The sequence below is a fragment of the Ambystoma mexicanum genome, chromosome 7q (assembly GCF_040938575.1).
Source record: "Ambystoma mexicanum isolate Mex_15411 chromosome 7q, UKY_AmexF1_1, whole genome shotgun sequence".
Lineage (NCBI taxonomy): Eukaryota > Metazoa > Chordata > Amphibia > Caudata > Ambystomatidae > Ambystoma > Ambystoma mexicanum.
Window position 1 is genome coordinate 971,124,769 of NC_090941.1, and position 19,254 is coordinate 971,144,022.

At 44.3% G+C, this 19,254-nt stretch overlaps 1 protein-coding gene across 1 annotated transcript in view; it reads right to left on the reverse strand.

The window, feature by feature from the left end:
* The window catches only part of UVRAG (UV radiation resistance associated), a 727,264-nt gene that overhangs the window by 369,108 nt on the left and 338,902 nt on the right, over positions 1 to 19,254 (reverse strand). Inside the window, exon 8 of the mRNA XM_069640056.1 lies at positions 1,346 to 1,472. Within this exon, the coding sequence (XP_069496157.1) occupies positions 1,346 to 1,472 (127 nt within the window). The remainder of the gene's footprint in view (positions 1 to 1,345; positions 1,473 to 19,254) is intronic.

Genomic DNA, 19,254 nt, shown 5'->3' on the forward strand with positions numbered 1-19,254 from the left:
GTACCAGTCTGTAGAATGTGTTGTTATCTATGGCAGAGCCCCGGTACAAGGTCGCATAAGATCCTGATGTCACGGAGTGAAATACTAGCAAGCCTTAGGTGTGATCCCCAGTAGTGGGTGGAAAACTGCTGAAGGTCTACTAAAGTCACACACACACCCCTCCCCTCCGGCAAGGAAGCCCCACTATGGTGTTTTGTTGTAAAGGGGGCTGCTTACAGGTTCCCCTTCCACTTCCACTTCAAAAACTGCCAAAAGATTTTCCAGAGGCAGCCAAAGAAAGCCACCCACCACTGGAGATGCTTCTTCAAAGGTTAATGCAAGGGGGAGCACATGCCCCACAGGTGCCCCAGCACTGATCGGCTACCAGGAATGCCTGAGAGAGTGAATGGGAAAATCACACGCTGAGACCAGCCAAGCGCATGACCTGCAACAAAACAGAGCGGGCGAGTGAGAGAACATGCAAGAAGACTACAGAATCTCCAAAAGACCACAACAGTTCAGTGAGGGAGCATGTTGTGCAAAAAGCAACACAATCCTGTGGCTAAATATAACCCAAAGTGCCCAAATAAAAATGAAAACAGCTCCTATACGAAAACAAGTACTAACAAGCAAATATGGGAAAAAGAGGTTTATCTGCTGAAAGCAGCGGGTGCATTTGCTTGGCCCATGAACCCCAGCACAATGTCCAGTGAGCATGGTCACAAGTGGGACTGTGGTTGTGTTTTCTGTGCAGAGACCTAATCAAACGCCTTGCACCATGCATAGTGCACACGGGTACTTGAATGAGAAATGGAACTTTAATGTCCGCCACCCCAACAACTTTACCCAACCTGAACAGAACTTCCCCAAACTTTCCAAACAAATTCAGTGTTTGTTATATAATTTCTTTGCAAGATCATGCTCTTTCGAAAGCACCAAAGTTCACATCTCAAAAAGGGCTGTTCATATAGGGAGTCCAACTTATCCATAATTAAAGAGACATGATCTCCTTCCCTTATACATGCAAATATAAGTCGAATAAGAAACAATAGAGCACCTATTCCGTGGAAGACAATGTTGGTACAGGACAACATGGGATCCCTAGTGTATTTTGCTTTCTTAAAGGGGGCAGAGGTACAAAGTCAAGCCTATGTTTTTGTTTTCAAAAGGCAAAAATTTAAAATATTTTTAGGGTTCAATATTTTTCTCTGCCTACTTCATTAAAGAATTCTAACATCTATTAGATTTTCTGCAGACATTTGTTTTACCCGCAAATATGCTCACTAATAAACTACAGATAAGATGAGTTTCAATGGCAGGAAAAATAATAGTCAATGGTGGGTATATGGAATATTTGCAGACTTACCTTTAACCTGCAAACAACTACATTCCTTTTTCAACAGCTCCACCTCACGTCCCAGTGCTCTTTTTTGTCTCTCAAGCTCATCACGCAGTACCAAAATCTTCAGTTGTAAACATTCACTCTCTTTTTTCTATTGAAATAAAAAAAAAATGTTTTAATTCTTTTTAGATAAAGTACACATTTGCAAATAACGGCAGACAAATCATTCACAGATAAATAAAAGATCACATTGGCCCTTTCAACCAAAAAGAAATATCAATTAAATGAGATGGTCAAATGAAGCACACAGAAATTATATTCAATGCGGGGAGTGATGTCCACACAAAGTCTGTCCGACTTGTAGGGGCTGAAAACACTGCTCTCCAAAAGGACATAGTCTATTGTAGTCCAATATGGTTTGTTGCATCACTGAACGCTATCCCCGCATGCAACCCCTCACTGTCGACTATTATCCTTCTCCGAAACCTGTACCGTTGACTGTTCAATGCTCCATTTGTTCACGCTATAGAAATACTCAAGACATACAGAAACTTGGAGGGATTGCGGGGGACGGGGCTCGTGGGCCCACATATGGTGGGAATGCCCGCAGCTGGCCTGTTCCTGGGGTATTATTCACCAGGCTATAGAACGGGTGCTGGGCCTCACGCTAGGTGGTAACTGGGATCTTTCCATGTTGGGCCTGACTAGGACCCTTCTGGATAGTCCCACAAAGTCGGGTCGTATAGTATACGTTACCATGATAATAGCTGCAGCGCTGACACTGGCGCGTAGATTGCGATCGAAGGAACCGCCACAGGAACATGAGTGGGTAGCAAGATTATGGTTGATTGTGGCCATGGAATGGCTTTCATACTCCTTGCAGGGTCAGCATGGGAATTTTCTGTCTGGCTGGGCTCCTCTGCTAAACTTTTTGAAAGAGGGTGCACGTAGGGTTTGGCTTCCTAGAACCATGGAACCCCTTGGCATCGTTCTACCTCAAGAGGACACTGACACAGAAGCGGACTAGAGACGAACAAAATCACTATTTGTCCTCGAGCAAGGGGTTGGAGGAAACCTCTTTTGGCCATTACTCCTCTTCCACAAGGAAGATTTCCCTTAGTAGTGAATGCTCCTGGGATTTAGGGGGAGGAGGGGGAAGGGAGGTTTTTTTTTGTCTTTTTCTTTTTTTGTTCTCTTGTCTCTTTTGTTGGTTATTCAGTATTCAGAGTTTACTGTTTTCCCTATTGTGTTTGATCTGTTTTAGTCAAAATATCAATAAAAATTAATTACAAAACAAAAAAGACATACAGAAACGCCTTTTGTTTATAGCATTATTGGCTTATGAATCCTAATTTTCTAGTGATGTTTGAATGGCTTCCATCATATTGACAAAGTCTGATATTCTAGTTACCTAGAATTTGGGATGGTTCCATCAATTGTTTGGTTTCGGATTAGAGAGCTCCTTTGCTTCATTCAGGGATTTGAAAATTAGAATGGAGTAGCATTACTGCTAATGACTAACCTCTTCCTTGCCTCCGACAAGCCTCAGCGTCGGAGCTAGTCTGTTGCCACTTTCTCTCCAGTTCATGTCCTATTCTTAGAGTTGCTAGATAAACAAATATCCAACAGCTGGCAAAACTTGTAAGAGGTTCAGTGTTTTCCATGATCCCTGGGCAAGTAGGTCAGGTACTTTTTCCAATTCCGTACAGGTGGGAATGTTAGGGTCAGTAGATCCAGTAAATAGATTTTCATGGTCTCCTTAAGGTCGCTAAATGACAAGAAATGAATAAGCCTATTTTCTTTAACAAACGGGGTATTGTAAAGGGAGAAAGTCGTCACATAGCAATCCAAACGCTGTGTTTACTAGCTAAAGGTTGGGGCGAGTTGGAGGTGTGATGGACAGCAAGGAACTATGAGAAGTGGCTATTGCCTTCAACATCATTCTCGTAGAAATAATTGCATTGAAGTATGCTTTTGCTGAGGTTTCTCCCTAGCCCATCGTGTTGGATGGTGGTCTAAGCTGCTTTTCGGTCCATGCAGACAAACTGGTCCAGATTGTCGTGCCCATCCCAGTGCTCAATGAAACAAGGAAAAATCAACAATTTAGAGCACCTTGAGAAAGGCAACAATCTGGCCATGCCATTATTGAAGAACAGTCATACAGTATGTGTACACTCCCTCTGTATGATGATAGAAAAGCTCAGTACTGAGTCTGGGAGCGGGGGATGCTCCAGTCAGGAATGCTTTTATTTTATATACTGAGGGTGATGCACGTGACCGGGCTCTAGCCAGATGCACTCCACAGGTCTATTCTGTTTAGATGTATACTAATTTTGATGTTCCAATCCAACGTCAAAAAACATCTGTTTTTGATCTTCCTCAGTTCTGTCGCCCTGGTATCCAACGTTACAGACCAAGAACAGTGCATTCATTTTCTATTGTATTGTGTTTGTTAACTTGACATGATCATTTTTGTGATTAAGCAGTGATATTGGCAGAGCATTGTGTAAGGAAGGCATGGTATCAAAGTAAAAAAGACAAGGGACCACAGTTCAAGGGTGTTTTATGAACTTTATCAAAGGTGTGATAAACGCCAATCTAAACCCAAATCTACAGATGGGAATAAGCTACGACCATCAAATAATAACGCAGTCATAGTAGAGTCTCGTCAAAATAAAAGGGCCTATACTAAAATAAACGGTTTCCAATCCTTACCGCCAATTTACAAATGGTATAGGGTAATGGTCATGAAAAAGAAAGAAGTGTTCACAAAATGATAAGTCAGGATGTTCAGGCCGTTGGCCTCCCTTGCCCACGTTTTCAGCACGGGGCAAGGCGGTTCACTCGAGCATAGCACACTCTTGGGCTTCTTCGGCACAAGGACAGTTCCATTACCAATATCAGGGCCTTCTGTGCTCAAATCTCTTAAATTATCAAAGTCTCTTGATTCAGAGGGCCTGAATCACTCTTCACCCTGGATACCTTTATTCCGTGCTCAGATCCTTTTCTCCAATGCTTATAGAATATTTTTTTTCAGGTGACTCACGGCTCACCCCAGATCCCCCTCAGCCAGGCTCAGATCCTTTTTACACAATTAGTCTCCCTGAGCCAGGCTCGGACCAATTACAGTTTGCATGAGCTATTAAAGACTTTCGAATGTGCAAGGGGTTTAGCTTGACCCGTTGCAGGAACACTTTCATTTTACAGTTCACAATTTTACACTCAATTGGAAACCTAACAGAGACCTTCGAATGAGCACCCACGTGGTGCTGGACCACTCTGTATATGGTATATTTCTTGGTTTCAAGAGTTCAGGCACTCCTTGGATATTCAACTATATTCGTGTCGCTCATCATATATGCCTCACACTCTGTTCTTTGCAGTTTTCTTCATACAATTTTTCTGCTTGCAACCTTAGTTCTAACAGATCAGTCTGCTATCAATCTGCTCAACTCACTTTGCTGTGCCGACTTTACTGGCCCTGCTTTAGTGTAGGAGCCAAGGACGGTACAGAGGGGGCAATCGCTCCTCCCCCCTCTTGGCCATCGATGCGGGAGAGCCCCAGGTACCTTCAACACACAATGCACCTTCCTTCAGCTTTAATTCCCGGTCTTGTGTTTCTTATTCTCGAGGGCTCGTGAAAGTAGCGGTTTTGCTCTGGCAAGGGCAATTCCCTCCTTGCAACACTTTCTGATCTTGCCAGCTTTCTCCTCGTATTAAACTGCCATCTCGGAACTGCTGCTTCCTCATTTGCTTTGCCTTGCTCAGAGTGTGCTTTCGTGCTCTGCCTTTTATCAGTGAGGGGGGAGTGTGATAGTCAGGTGTGTGTAATTATCAGTAATTGCCTGACTCTGCCTGACCCTTGTGTTGGGTCATGTCGGCTCGAGTGTTAGTCCATTTTCTCTCACACTGAGCTGTCCGCGAGAAAGTGTTCATGTCGGGAAAGGTGGTGGGGGGAGCGTGTTGGTAGGTGGGGTGTTGGGGAGGCGGGGGGGAGTTCAGTTCCCAAGTATCCTACCTGGTAGGATGGAGAAAAGGTGTTACAGGGAAGGGGATACCGCGTCTCACCGTCTGGTGTCCCACTCCCCGAAGACACCTCATCCAGGTGATCATCCTGCACTGGTCCACCCCCAGGAACTGGATCCAAAAGCAATGGATGTGTCCTGGCCACCTGGATGACAGATCCCGGGGTCTAGCGGGTGAGACACCTTCTGGGTTCTCACAATTTTAAGCCCGAGTGTTGCGTAAACGGAGTTGTGTTTAAACTAACTAGTGGCACACTGGAATCTCATTTTGAAGCACTACACCAACATCATGGCCAGTAGACATTCTATCGTACAAATACTTATATTTTTAAACTGACCACATGATCTGGGTGTTGTCAGATGCACCCCGAAGGCGTGAATTAAAACCTTATAGTGAAGCCATTATTTTCAACGTCAAGTACCCATGACCTGTAAGAGGATTCAATTCAACACTACAGCTAAGTCAACGCCTAGTCTAGAATACTGAATGAAAACCCTTATTGATATATCCTTATGTCCAGTTCATGCGTTCGGGATGACTACCCCTATATAACACCCCTCTCTTGGAATCCCCCTGACCCCGCTGAGCCAAGAAGTAGTTCTGTTTTGCAAGTTTAAAAGGTTTATTTGATAATTTAAACAATATATATATATATATATATATCACGCTTTATAATAAATTAATAATTGAATATCACACTGAATCTGAGCAGTAATCAATAATGGATAGTCTGGCACTAGCACACTTGTGAATAGGAACAGAAGAATAAGGTGGTAGAGAATGCTTTATATAAGTTCAGATGGATGTAATGTTGAATGAAAATGCAATACAGAAAATACTCAATATGATTTCAACAAAACAATGTAATCACTTTTCTCTGGCAATCCCCTCCCTCCTTTATGCAATGCAAGGAAATGGAAGGAAAGCACACAGTTCTCTGAAATGCAATCAAATGTAATCCCGTTCACCCCAGCAAGCTTAGACTACAGAAGTTTGAAACACAGGCCCAAAATGCTTTTATATGTGCTGACAATGAAGTGGAAAATATGCTAAAATGCTTTTAATTCCGTCTAGAGGTTCAGGGTGAGTGGTATCAAGTTGATATTAGTCCAGGCTCACTCTAGCAATGATTCAGGGATGGTTCTTAAGAGGCAAACACAACTTTAGCAAGGAAGCTGCTGTTTTCACACGTGGAGAAATTTGCAAATCGCAGCAAATTTGCGAGTGCGTTTTTCGCGATTGCGGCAGAAAAGTATGGAATAGGAATGCGGTTCTAGGTTCGTTGAAAAGCCAAGATTCCCAGCTTGCAGAGGAAAGTTACTGCAAGTCTCTAAGACAAACGGTCACGGAGATATGAGCGATATGGTAAAGGTCGTTTTTCAGATTTGAAATTTTAAAGTTCAAAGCGACAGGTTACAGCTTGCAACTAGAAAATGACAGGTGACAGCTTTGCAAATGACAGGTGACAGTTAGTAGGCAGTTCTACTTAGATTAAAATAGCTTGGATTAGATTATTTTAACTAAGAGATTGGTTCTGCACAGTTCTGCTAGGTATTCACAATATATTTAGAAATAGAATGGGCCTCGCCACGGATCTGGTCAGGTTTTCTTCACTCGCCACGGACGGCTTCTGCGCACAGCGTCGGGGTCAGCTCTACTCTGCTGGTCTGGTCTGGGTCTCTGGTTCTGATCAGGTCTGTGGGTCCGGATACAGCGGTCTCCGGTTCAGCGGTTCTCTCTCTGGATACAACACTGCTCTCTGGCAAATGGCAGTTCTTGCAAAGAATTCAAACAGCTTGCCTGGCTGTGATAATGGCAATGATTTGAGGCCTGCTAAAGAGGGATTTAGCTTCTAGTTGACACCTCTGCTACAAATTCTGAAGTAAAGTCTTGGTCTCTGAAGGTGGATAGATTGAAGTCTCTATGTTGGCTCTCTGGAGGTTGATGGAGGTAAAGTATGGATTTTCCCGGCAGAGCGTCCCACAGCAGATGGAATAGAATGTCCCTATCTGTCCTGACTGTCTGCTTTTATGTGTTTTGAAAATGGGTGGAAAGGCTAGCTTCCTAGGCCCTACCCCTCTCCACTTGTCATTGGCCACTTCCTCCTCTTCCCCTTGATTGGGGGAATGAAATGAAGTGTCATCATGATGAGGTCTATTTATGATACAGAGAACCCACCCCTGTCAATTTACACACAATCTATATTTGATCAAAAGACATATTTGCACAGGTACACATTTGTTTAAAATTACATGCACCCATCACATATCACAGGAGGTATACCCTGTCCAAATCTGCTCTTCCTGGGGGCTTGCATTGTCACGATTAGTCAGGCGAGTACAAAGGCAGCGAATATGGCAAGGGAAATGTGCACTAAATCACACAGTGAATAGCTTCGAATTAAACTACGTGCACCCAGGAACAACGACTCATGTATGCTAGAACCCAGGAGTGCAAATAGAGTGTGACAACAAAACCATTATATGAAAAGGGATGTGGGGTAAGCACCTGACCGCGAGGAAAGTCGGCAAGCGCCTTACCCCCAATTGCTGTTACAGTTACTGACAGCGCTAAACCCACGTGGAGGGCAAGCAATGACAGGATCTGTGAACTAACACTCTTGATGGTATTAAATAAGGGAACTAAAGAACAGTACTCACGAGGACGAGATAAACCTCTTGAATGTCAGCTAGCCCACGAATCCTGTTAATGAAATTGGGACCCAGAAAGGCTATAACAGCAATGGGAGAAGTAGGAAGGTCCAGAGGACAAGGGCTGAAGGCAGCCGGAGTGAGGCAGGCTGCAGGGCATGGAGCCCAGAGGACAAGGGCTGAGGCAGGAAAGCAGCAGAGCGTGATCAGCTGCAATGTAGCGCGTATGCAGGGCAAAGGCGGAGACTGGAAGACAGCAGAGCGTGATCGGCTGCAATGTGGAGAGCCCGACAGGGCAAGGGCGAAGGCTGGAAGGCAGCAGAGAGAGATCCGCTGCAGAAAACTAAATACCTAAGTTGGAATAGTGCTTACAAATTAGTGAGGAAAACAAGCATTCACACAGGAGCTAGCTACCACCGCACACCACACCTAATAATCAAATGGGAAATAAATGCAGAAGTGCAATGGAAAACATGGAATGGATCCCAATAGAAAGTAAGGATCAGGAGCAGGGAAAAAACGAAATAACCAATGCAAACTTCTCCCTACCCTTCCAAGGAAAAGACAGGAAGCTAATCTAAGAGGAAGGCTAAGGTATACGGGTTTACAGCAGCAAAGGACCGAGTCAAAGAAATATAGAACACAGACAAACTGGGCTGCATCTAAAAGAGGAAAGCACTGAGAAATGCTGCCTGCAAACAGAGGAAGACAAAAAGGGAATCAAGGAAGCAGAAATCAATTAGCGCATGAATCCGAGATTCAGGGCGGAGGAACCAGAAAACAGGAACTAGGAACTAGGTGCAAAGGCAAGGAACAAGGAACACGGGACTAGTCACAACAGGAACACTGCAAACGATGACCAGCGCTGGTCTGAAGCAAGACTGAGGCTTTTAAAGCTGCTTAACGAGCACACGCCTCGGGTGTGCTGATTGCTGCACCTGCAGCCACAGCTGTTACCTATCCTCCACCCAACCTTGTCCTGCAAGGGTGGAGGTGGAGCAGTGGGCCAGGCATTCTGGGAAGCATAGTCATTTGGTTAAAGAAGCATGCTGGCTGCCAAAAACCTGGAATGGATCCGGAAGGGAAGTAGCCTGGAAAATAGGGATTTAGCGCTCCCAATTCATCACAGCACTGTAGCATAATGTTCGGAGGAAAAGTCCAGTAGGGAATAAACCCCAAATCATGCCCCCAAGTGGTGGGAACGGGAGCGAAGGGAGCGAGTCGTGACATGCATTCAGAAATGGCAACATTTGCACTTTTTAACTGGTTTTGCAATATCGGACATTAACCCAAATGTACACACATGTGCGCAAGGAGTATGGACATTAATTGATGAAGTGTCAGATTTTTAACATGCATACATTTTAAGTTATACCCTCTTAACTGCTAGCTTGCCCCCAGATCATGCCACCAGTTCTAAAAACCTCTTAAAATGTGGGCAGAAAAATCACAAGAATTATGGTATCATTTAAATAATTATGACAAGTCCGTACTATGAGTTATTCATCTTTTTCTAAAACCATATTCTGGCTCCAAAGGGGTGTGGTTTCCCCCCAGCACAAGGTTGAACTTCTGGTTTTTCCAGTTCTGCCAAGCCAGCTTGCTCTCACAGGCAGTGCTCCTCCCCTTTCCTTCCAGGAGGAAGCCACTTTTACGGCCCCCATAATAAAACATTTGCCTGGGCCCTGGAAGGCCCATTGTTCAAGAGGAAGCCATTTATGGCCACTTCAATAAACCCTCTGCCTGGGAACACAGCAGTTGTGCAAGTCTCAACTCCTGTCGGGGGTAGCTGGTGGGCAGAATTCAGTTCCTTAAGCCAGGCCCCAGCTAATGTCACTTTTAGTTACCCAGTTTTCTGCATTCAAATAAAACTACCAATTTTTACATATGCAGCTAAAATGCTGATTCTAAGTTTAAAACTATGACATTTAAACAATTGCAACCTATGTGACACTCAAAAGTAGGTCACTCATTTCTTTTAAACATTTAGATTTTTAGTGTCTTTCAGTCCAAATTTACTTAAACTGCTGAAATCCACAGCTCAGCCAGTCTTGTTATAAACCTTCAAGTCACTTCAGAATATAACTTTACATTGTATCCACCCCTCAGCAAGTCTTTCTTTGGCCTGCTTTGGGTTCATTTATTCAGTTTTACACAAAAGAGTCTGGTGTTGTTTTAAAACGCCGGCTTTCTGATAGCGGTGAGTACTGGTAATGCAACCATTTTTGGGATTTTTCTTGGATTAATGCATTCCAAACAGGAATGGTTCTTACATGGTAGTAAATCCTTGCTTAACATTGTTTTGATGGGGCTTCTTACAGTAAAGTGGTTATGTGGAACCCCACAAAAGGGTTGAATCTTTAAAGTGGTCCAATGAGCCACAATTTCAGCAACTTTTTGACATCAGTAACAGTGGATTTTGTTAACAAAGATCTTTCTTTACACTGGTGGGTGGCAAGTTACGTAACCATTTTGGGTGTGCGCACAAACTGCGTGGTTCTCCTGGATTCTGGCGCACTTGTGGGCTTTTTGGCCATCTTGGATTTTCTAAGCCCACAGCACCAAATGTTGCAGCGTGATAGCTCAAACGTGGGTTAGGACACCCAACAGACCCTAGTAGCTGCACTCGAAGCTGGCCAGTGCCTCTGATGGGAGGGAGAGGGGAGATAAAAGTTGGCTGCACCTTTTACGTAGGGTGCTGTTAGGCAAACAGTAAACAACCAAATATGGCTACTGGGGGGGGGCTGAAAATGTCAGCGCCAAGTGACCATGATTACGCAAGCAGTCTGTTGTCTTGGATAGCTGGTGGGGGGAGGAAGGGGGAAGACTGCGCACTATCAAAAAAGCTATCCAATTTGTTACTGCATGTCTCGCAATCCATTAGTTGACTTTCAGAAAGTGAACTATAAAATAGATGAGAGGTAAAATCTTAGCAACATTTAGTCCTATAAACACTCAAAGCACCAAGAATAATGGCAGGTGCTGAGGAAAATAAAAGGGAAACATGATTGATCATGTGGGTGGGCTTGAGAAGGGGCAGATATTTGGTAAGTGGGGAAGACTATGCTGCCTGCCTTCACCAGATGGATGATCATAGCCAAAGGCCATAACTCGGGGATAATGTGCACTGGGCATGACAGCAGGCATGGCATTAATGGCCTTTAGGTGTCACTGGCACAAAGCAAATATGGCTTTTAGGGGGGCTGCCATGGCCTACCAAATGTTCCCACCAAATGCCTGGGTTCAATGGGAATGTCAAAAAAAAAGAAAAATAACACTGAATGCGTACACACGTGTGGTTAACCTACTGTAATGGAAACCATACAAACTCAACAAACATTTAGTTGAAGGTCCTGTCTCTGCAGTGCAAATATCAATCGCCCATAAATTCACCATTAATGGTTTCTAAAGTAACCATTCCTTAGTCACCACCAAGAACTGCCCATGATGCCACTGATAACATCAGAAATCACATTATCCACAATATCATGATGTGTACAAAAAGCTTGCAAAACAGTAGCCACAGTAGAAAGAAATAGTGTTCACAGATATTGCAGTTTAGGTTTGGGGATTATTGTACATATTTATACACACCACACTTTTTTTCTCATTTATGGTGCACCTCAGAATCTACTTGATACCACCATGACCTATAAAACAATTATAAGGAACAAGTTACTTACCTGTAACTATTGTTCTAAAGAAAAGCTCTGGCATGGATTCACATGCTCATGAATATTCCCAGTCAGGCTGGGAATCCTCACTAAAAGAAAAAACATTTTTACTTTCACTTACAAACTGTGTTTTCTCCTCTAAACTGTGTGATATTTCAACCAATGCCAATGCGCCACAGTACACCCCTTTTGCAATGTGGAAAGAAAACTGCCAAAAATGGATGTGCTAAACCCTGTGTGCACCAAATCTGCAAAACTGCGCATGGTTCATAAATCACAAAAAGGCTGCACCCCCTGCCACACACAGGCAAAGTTGATATCAAAACGGAACTCCCTGCAGGAGAATGCCAGTAGGTGCTGTTACCCGTCACATGAAACAAGGCCACAGAAGTGGGTTAAAATCCGAAAATGCCTAACAATACAGTTTTCTTAATCAATTGCAACCTTCAAAGTGCTGTTTTAGCGCAAGTGAGCTATTGTACAGAGGGGCGTGAATTACACTGACGGGCCCATAGATCAGTGCACACCCTCTGGCACCTGTAAGACAAGATAGCTGTACCATGTGAGGTCTGGGGGTGCAGGATTCACTTACTCCAACACGACTCAATAATGAGGACTCAGTGGTTTGGCAAAGGGAAGTTCGTTTAATGACAAGTACATCAAACAGGGAAACAAATGGGAATCGGCAGCATTGCGATCACCTGTCTCGCTCCGACTTCCTCGATCTTCAGTCAAAAAGTTGTTATTATAGACAAAACTTGTCATCACTGACGTCTAATTCTATAAAAAATCATCATGCAATATAATTGGTTAGGAAAGGTAACAAGTATAGGTGTTATATCTGTATATGGTAATGGAGCATGCGGATTGGATAACTTATCAGGTGGGCGTCTACGCCCATCCCTTTATATCACGCGTGAAAGACGTCACTACATCTACAACGTCCTATTGGTTACAATATCTATAGGACCCTAGATTACATGGTCCATTGTGATTGGGCAAGTTACACCCCTAAACATAAATCTCCACTTTAATTAGCAGCATGCAGAATGGACACCCAGGTGCCTAGTGCCCCAGGATTCACCTTGCCTCCTTTCCATCAATCAGTGTTTTAGGGCGATGTGTCTGAACTAAATGCGTTTTAGTTGGCTGAGGATGGCCTCGAAACTGTAGTCTCTTAACGGGAAAAGTTAATGGCATCCTGGGTTCTGGATGACATCAGGCGGTGGTACCTCTTCGCGCCTGGCTGGTCACGTGTTAGTTCACCATGGATCTGCTTCAGTTTCCAGCTTTTAGTGTATTTAATTCTGTTTCGGCCTCGCCACCTGCACGGGCCCCCCTTATCTTGACCTTCATGGGGCAGACTGGTATGCTCTGAAGTTTGAGTCTTGTTAGCCGACGCTCTCCTCCCTTCCTCTGGATGACCTCGATTTCCTAGGCATGAGCCGCTCTTTGTTAAGTTTGGATTCCGCTCCTTCTCTTGCCTCTGGCTGGGTTACGAAACTTGGCCTGTCAGGCCTCTGGCCACCTGGGCATACTTCTTTTACAAAATGGAGTCGCACTTGTATAGCGTGCCTTATTTGAGATAGATATATGAATGGCGCTTGCCGCTCTACTCTTCCACTTAGCATTGCAAGCAGTATCGTTTTCTTCAGCCTCTTGCGTTCCAAGCCTATTTACACACGTTTAACTGGTTGGTTGCTTCCATCTTGTCTCGCAGCAACGTTTTACGTTTTAACATCGTCTCTTCCCTGTGTCCATTACATTTGTTTTCGTAGTTACTCACACTGGCGTGCTCGTCTTTCATAGACGCTTTTGTTCATTTACGAGTCTGTTCAGGCCCATGTGTCATTTCCACTGGCCTTCCATTACGGCTCTATCGGTCTCTTCGTAGACCGTCTGTAGGTACTCTTTGTATCTTATCAGAGGCTGGTACGGCTGTCTGATAGGGTACCGTGCTGCCCAGGGTTGTCTGGTTATGGGCGCTTCAACAGGTATGGATCTTCTAATGTACACTGGGCAAAGTCCCAGTGCAGCTCTTTGTTGGCTCATCTGTTCCTCATACGTCACATACCTTGGTGAGTGCTTTCCCAGTACCTCGAAATGAGGTGCACGCCATGTCTGGGACCTCCTCTACACTATTGAAATTAAAGTGTGCTGAAACCACAGATCATCCAGTACAGTCAGATGAATCCAGGCCTCACTGCCGATAGCTGCATAAGAAAGTTAGATGTCAAAACGAGTTTAAAAGTGTGTTTCCTGAAGAAATTGCAATATTCGCCTATTTAAAGCACGTTTTTGAAGGGCTTAATTCTTTAAAATGTCCAAATCCCTTATAAACTGTTCTTTAACACATAGAAAAATAAGCAAATACTTTATTGTGAATTTTAAAGCAACCCAGTATTGGAGTTAAGTAACTGCTTATTTCTGATTGGACAGTGGCCAGCCTGGGAAAGTTTGACAATTCAGTTTGACAACCCCTTGCTACAGGAAGGCTAATGGCTGCTGGAGGTTTTCGCATATGGAGCACAATAGAATTCATTAGACATTCGTCTTGTGGCTGAGCCAAGAACAAAGAACAGGCTCTGCTGGGGAGGGACAGGATGCTTCCCTCTACACCCCACCCTGATCAAAGGGATCTGACAGCTGTTTGTTGAAAGGAAAGAAAAAATAAGTGTTCAAAAGAACTTTTTGGTGTTTAAATCTGTATTTGTGGTTAAGTTTGAAACTCTTTAACTGTGCAACCTAAAGGAAGATATATCTAAAAATTGGCAGATGTTAACCTAAGTTTAGGCTTTTGCTTTGAAGATATTGATGAAACCTGTACCACTTAAGGCACCAAAGTTACGAAAAAAACCCTCATTGTAGCAGAACTATTAATGCTGCAAGCCTAAGATTGTATGTACATGATCCACTAATAAGCGCCCAGAGATGTACCGAATTAGAAATTAATCCAAACTGTTATGATTAAAATTGATAAAATTCCATATGAGAAAGACAGCTCGCACAGAGATAGGGATTGAATGAATATAGCCCATCAAATATGAAATGTATATTTCCAATTTTATTAGGGTACATCATTTTAGAAATGTACGTTTGCGCAAAAGTTAAGTTTTAGTCAAAATCAACGTGGGAATTCCTAAATTCCATCATAAAAATGACAGCTCTGTTCTGACTGCCAACCAAAACAAAGCAAGTGCCTGTGGCCACTCACAGCCATGGGGGTGTTTTTTAAATTCTGCCCACATCATAAACTTGGTGATGTCATTTGATAGTATAAATATAGGAACTTCACCACACATAGGACACACTGCTTCCAAAACACATCCAGATTTCTGCGCAGCATCTTGTTCCTGACTTCATCTTGTCCAGAACTCTTCACCTTGCAGCCGACTCCAGATTCCCTTGCAGAATCCAGGCCTTAGCATTGCTGAACTCTTTAGCTAGGCCCAAATTCAACCATCCCAAAACTTAAAAGAATACTTCTGATTCAGTTTGGCTTGCTACCATTAAGGCTTGCCCGCTGAAACTTGCATCCTGCTAATCTACCGTGTCCAGTGACCAGAAGGGCCCATCCAAAATCCAGTCTGAGGTGCAGTCCAAAATTGACCAGAACCATGCTGCTGATCCAATCCCTCCAAAAGTGCCCTGCTGCCGGTAGACCTGACCCGATCCAATGACCAGAACTTTGACGGCCCAATTTTAATTACAAGGGACTAAGTATTAATAGGAAGAACAGTGACCCATAGTATATTTGCATCGTCTTGTCCCCATATCAAACCATCCCCTCTTTAAATTCAGAACCCTAGTGTTGTCAAAACCATTCTTGCGCTGATTTTCCTCATTTGTTTTAACATACCCTAAGTCATTAGGGATCTTGAGTAACTTAAGTGAATCCCAGAAAGAAATAGAGGTATCCACCACGTGAAGGTTTACGCTGGCCACGCAACTGAAGATTCATGTGTGGCATTCTCTTTTTCATAATCATTAATATAGTGTAATGAAACCAATCTGTCATTTTTAAAACTGAATTTCTTTTTTCATTTTTGTGCCTATTTTGCAAAAAAGCCTCTCACTAAAACCTCTATAACTTCTTCAAATGTAAAGATAGAAACGAAATCTCAACTCTCTCTGATACCTAACACCGTTAGCTACATCCACAACCAAAATCGCGGGACAGTGTATTTGACCAGTTTTCTTCAAATATCGCATAGTGAAATTTTGCTGCAAATTTGCAGTTTTCAAAAGTTTACAAGCGTCTTTCTCCCATTCAAAGTGTTTCTTCAATCCCATCCTGATCTAAAGGGTGTACTGTTTATATTGTAGCTCATGTTTGTTAGGACCCGTTTAGTGTTGCTTTCCTAAAAATTTCTCCATTTAAGCATTTTTGACCATTTTGCATTGTTGCACAAAGCCATCTTCACCTGTCATTTTAAAAATGTCCATTTCCAAAAACGGTTTTCTCTCTTGCTTGGGGAGGGAAGATTGCATTAAATTCTAGACATTATCTTTCATTCCTGAATACCTCCGGGTTACTGACATATGCGTAGGATTGCTCATTTGGCGCCTTCAAGTACTTTGCCAGGGGACATATTAACCTAAACGCTATCTGTTCACAAACCAAAACTGTTCTTTTTCCTGTGTTTTATATTCTGCATTATTATTAGTGAATTCTATTGCTTTACTTATTTTTGAATTGTATTGTCGGCGCTTGGTGACTGCTGCCCCATATATATATTAAAATAAATGCGTGATTTGAATATTAAAATAAATAAATGAATGAATCTTTAACTTTACAAACTAGCCTAATTCCTGGTACACTGTGACCTGGGGGGTATTTTGAGACGGGTGTGATATGAGTGGTATATCATTCAGAATATTGAATTTATTGACACAAATAAGGATTCATTGCGCACTGCATGCTAGGCGAGACCTGGGTTTGTGCCCGATTGAAATCCTTAACAAACCAATCACTGAGCTCTGGGTCATACTGCCACCAGTCAATGACTGCCCTGTCCCTAAGCCCCTCCTCTGGCAGCCATCTTCAGATTTGGTAAGCACATAAAGTGGCAGTATGACCAAGAACAGCCACAGAGGGGACGGCAGGAGGGTTTGCATGCGAGTAAATGCCAGACCAATGCTGGAGAACAATAGTTACATGTAAGTAACTGGTTTCTTTTCCAGCATGGGGTCTGGCATGATTTCACATGCTCATGAATAAAGAATACATAGCAGTACAACATTACACAACCACGGGATGTGGCAAGGCTCAACAGAAGCAGTTACTCTTACCACCAGAACAAGCTCACTTTCAAGCGAACAAGTCGCGTAGCACTGCTTGGCTGACCCTCGAAGTGAAGGTGTGTGTGGACCTCCACGTAGCAGCCCTGCAATGGCCAGCATAGGTTTGAAGGGGGCCCCCATGAGCCTCGTCAGTACCATGTTGAGTTCTTCACCGGAGGGAAGGATCAAAACAGTCCTTTGAGGAACTCCTTGACAGCAGGAGATAGCCACCTGTTACGCTCACCTGGTCTTTGCGGAGGCGTTGGGGCACGGTTCTCGCCCCCCCGTCCCGTCTTTCCCTCTGCGGATAAGCTTTGAGTGGCGGCAATTGGTTGCACTGCTCCTGCGTGGATATGAGAAAACGGGAGTGCACCGGTGACTAAATGTGCCTCTCCAACCCTTCTACCCAAGGTGAGATTTCTGTGGGCATGTACCGGCCCATAGGGCTCACCTGCTAATTATTGATGGCAAGTTCTCCATCCTGCTACTTCTGGCAGGGGTGCTTGTCGATGCAATCTAGTTCCTTCACTGATCCCTGGTAAGTAATAGTCCAGTCCAGCTGCGACTATGCTTCTCCTCTTGTCTCTTTCCCTTTTCATTTTCTCTTTGCCTCTTCTCGTTTTCTGTCTTGGTATTATTGCTCTCAATATTACTGTTAATTCCTGAATAATATTTTCTCTTCCGTTTTCTTCCCAATAGATGGAAATGCGGCTCAAAAGCAGCTGTGGGGGCGCGGAACGCGGCCATGAAGAAGATGGTTGAAATTGCAATGTCCGACAACAGGTGAGTGATGGTTTAAGGCAAAGCGCGAGGTTCGGTGGTAGCGCGACCTTAAACTGAATGTCTTTTAAGTGTCTAACCTTGCCTTTCGTTTTAACTTGCAGGTGCTGCTGTCGCTGACGAAACGTGTCGTGTTGCAGTGCCAAGATGAAGATTTCAGCGTTCCGGAAGGCTTGGAGAAGAATGTCAGGATCAACGAAGACACGCACAGGTGAGAGCAGGTTCCCCAGTTGCTAAGTATGAAATCAGGAAGCAGGATTTCCAAAAGGTAAGTTTAATCCCAGGCAGCGTTGAGAGTTACACCGCATGGAAGTCCAAAATAATGCAAAGCATTTGCCTCAGGGATCGGAGCAACTTGTATAGCTGCGATCGTGGGCACGCCCACTAGGCCTGGCTTGCCTGCCACTCCGAGTCAGCACGTGCAAGGCAACCCAATAGCAGCAGCAGCCACACCCAAGAGTACACGTGGGGCTGCTTTAGTGATGCAAGTTCCCATGTTAAATGAACCTTGCACCCAAAATGAGGTGTACTGTCCAAAATAAAAGCATTCTTCTCCCAAATAAATGTTCTTGCTTATTATTATTCATGAGCCTGGCGCCAGGACTGTGTCCATCCGGGGCCCCTGTGTATTTGGCCCTTTTACGTTTGCTTTCTTAGCCCGATGACCATGACATTGCCAGATGCACCTTGATAGAGGGGTGCGCCAGCACCGCTTTGTCCAAGGACAACAAGTAAGGAAGAATCTGTGGGCCGTGACCCTCATAGAATTGATCTTCTGCGCCCGGCACCACGTAGAAAAGCGTTTCCACTTGTGCCCGTAGAACTTAAAAGTCAACAATGCTCTGGCCCTGACAAGGACCTCCCTTGCAGTCTGCCGGCAACTGGTACCATCCAAACTCCAAGGCTGCATGAGCCAAGCCCTCAGGTTCAGCGACCCTGGGTCGTGATGCAGGATTGCGCATCCTTCTCTGGTGAGCAGATCGCGACCATCGGCATCTTGACCGGGGGTGACGACAGGATGAAAAGGTCCGGGTACCAAATCTGCCTCAGCCATGCCGGGGCAACGAGGATCATCCTGCATCGGCACTGTTTGAGTTGATTGATGACTCGCAGCAGGAGAGGCAATGGAGGGAACACATACAGAAACAGGCTTTCCCACGGGAAGGAAAACGTGTTCCCAATGCTCGTCGGGTTTGGAACCTGCTGGCGAATTTCTGGCATTTGGAATTTGTCAACGTCGTAAGCAGGTTGATCTGGGGTCTGCCCCACTTGAGGAAGAGGCGGTCCACCTGATCCTGTCAAAGTTCCCATTCGTGTCAGGAGCGCAGTTCCCTGCTGATGGAGTCAGCGATTGTGTGCTTGGCTCAACAAGTGAAAGGGGACGAGGAATATCTTTTGGGTGACGGCCAAGTCCTGCGCCTCTCTGGCTAGCGCTGGGGATCTGGTGACCCCGTGCTTCCTGATGTATAACATTGTGGTGGTGTTTTTGAAGACTCTCACCACTTTGCCCTTGAGGGAC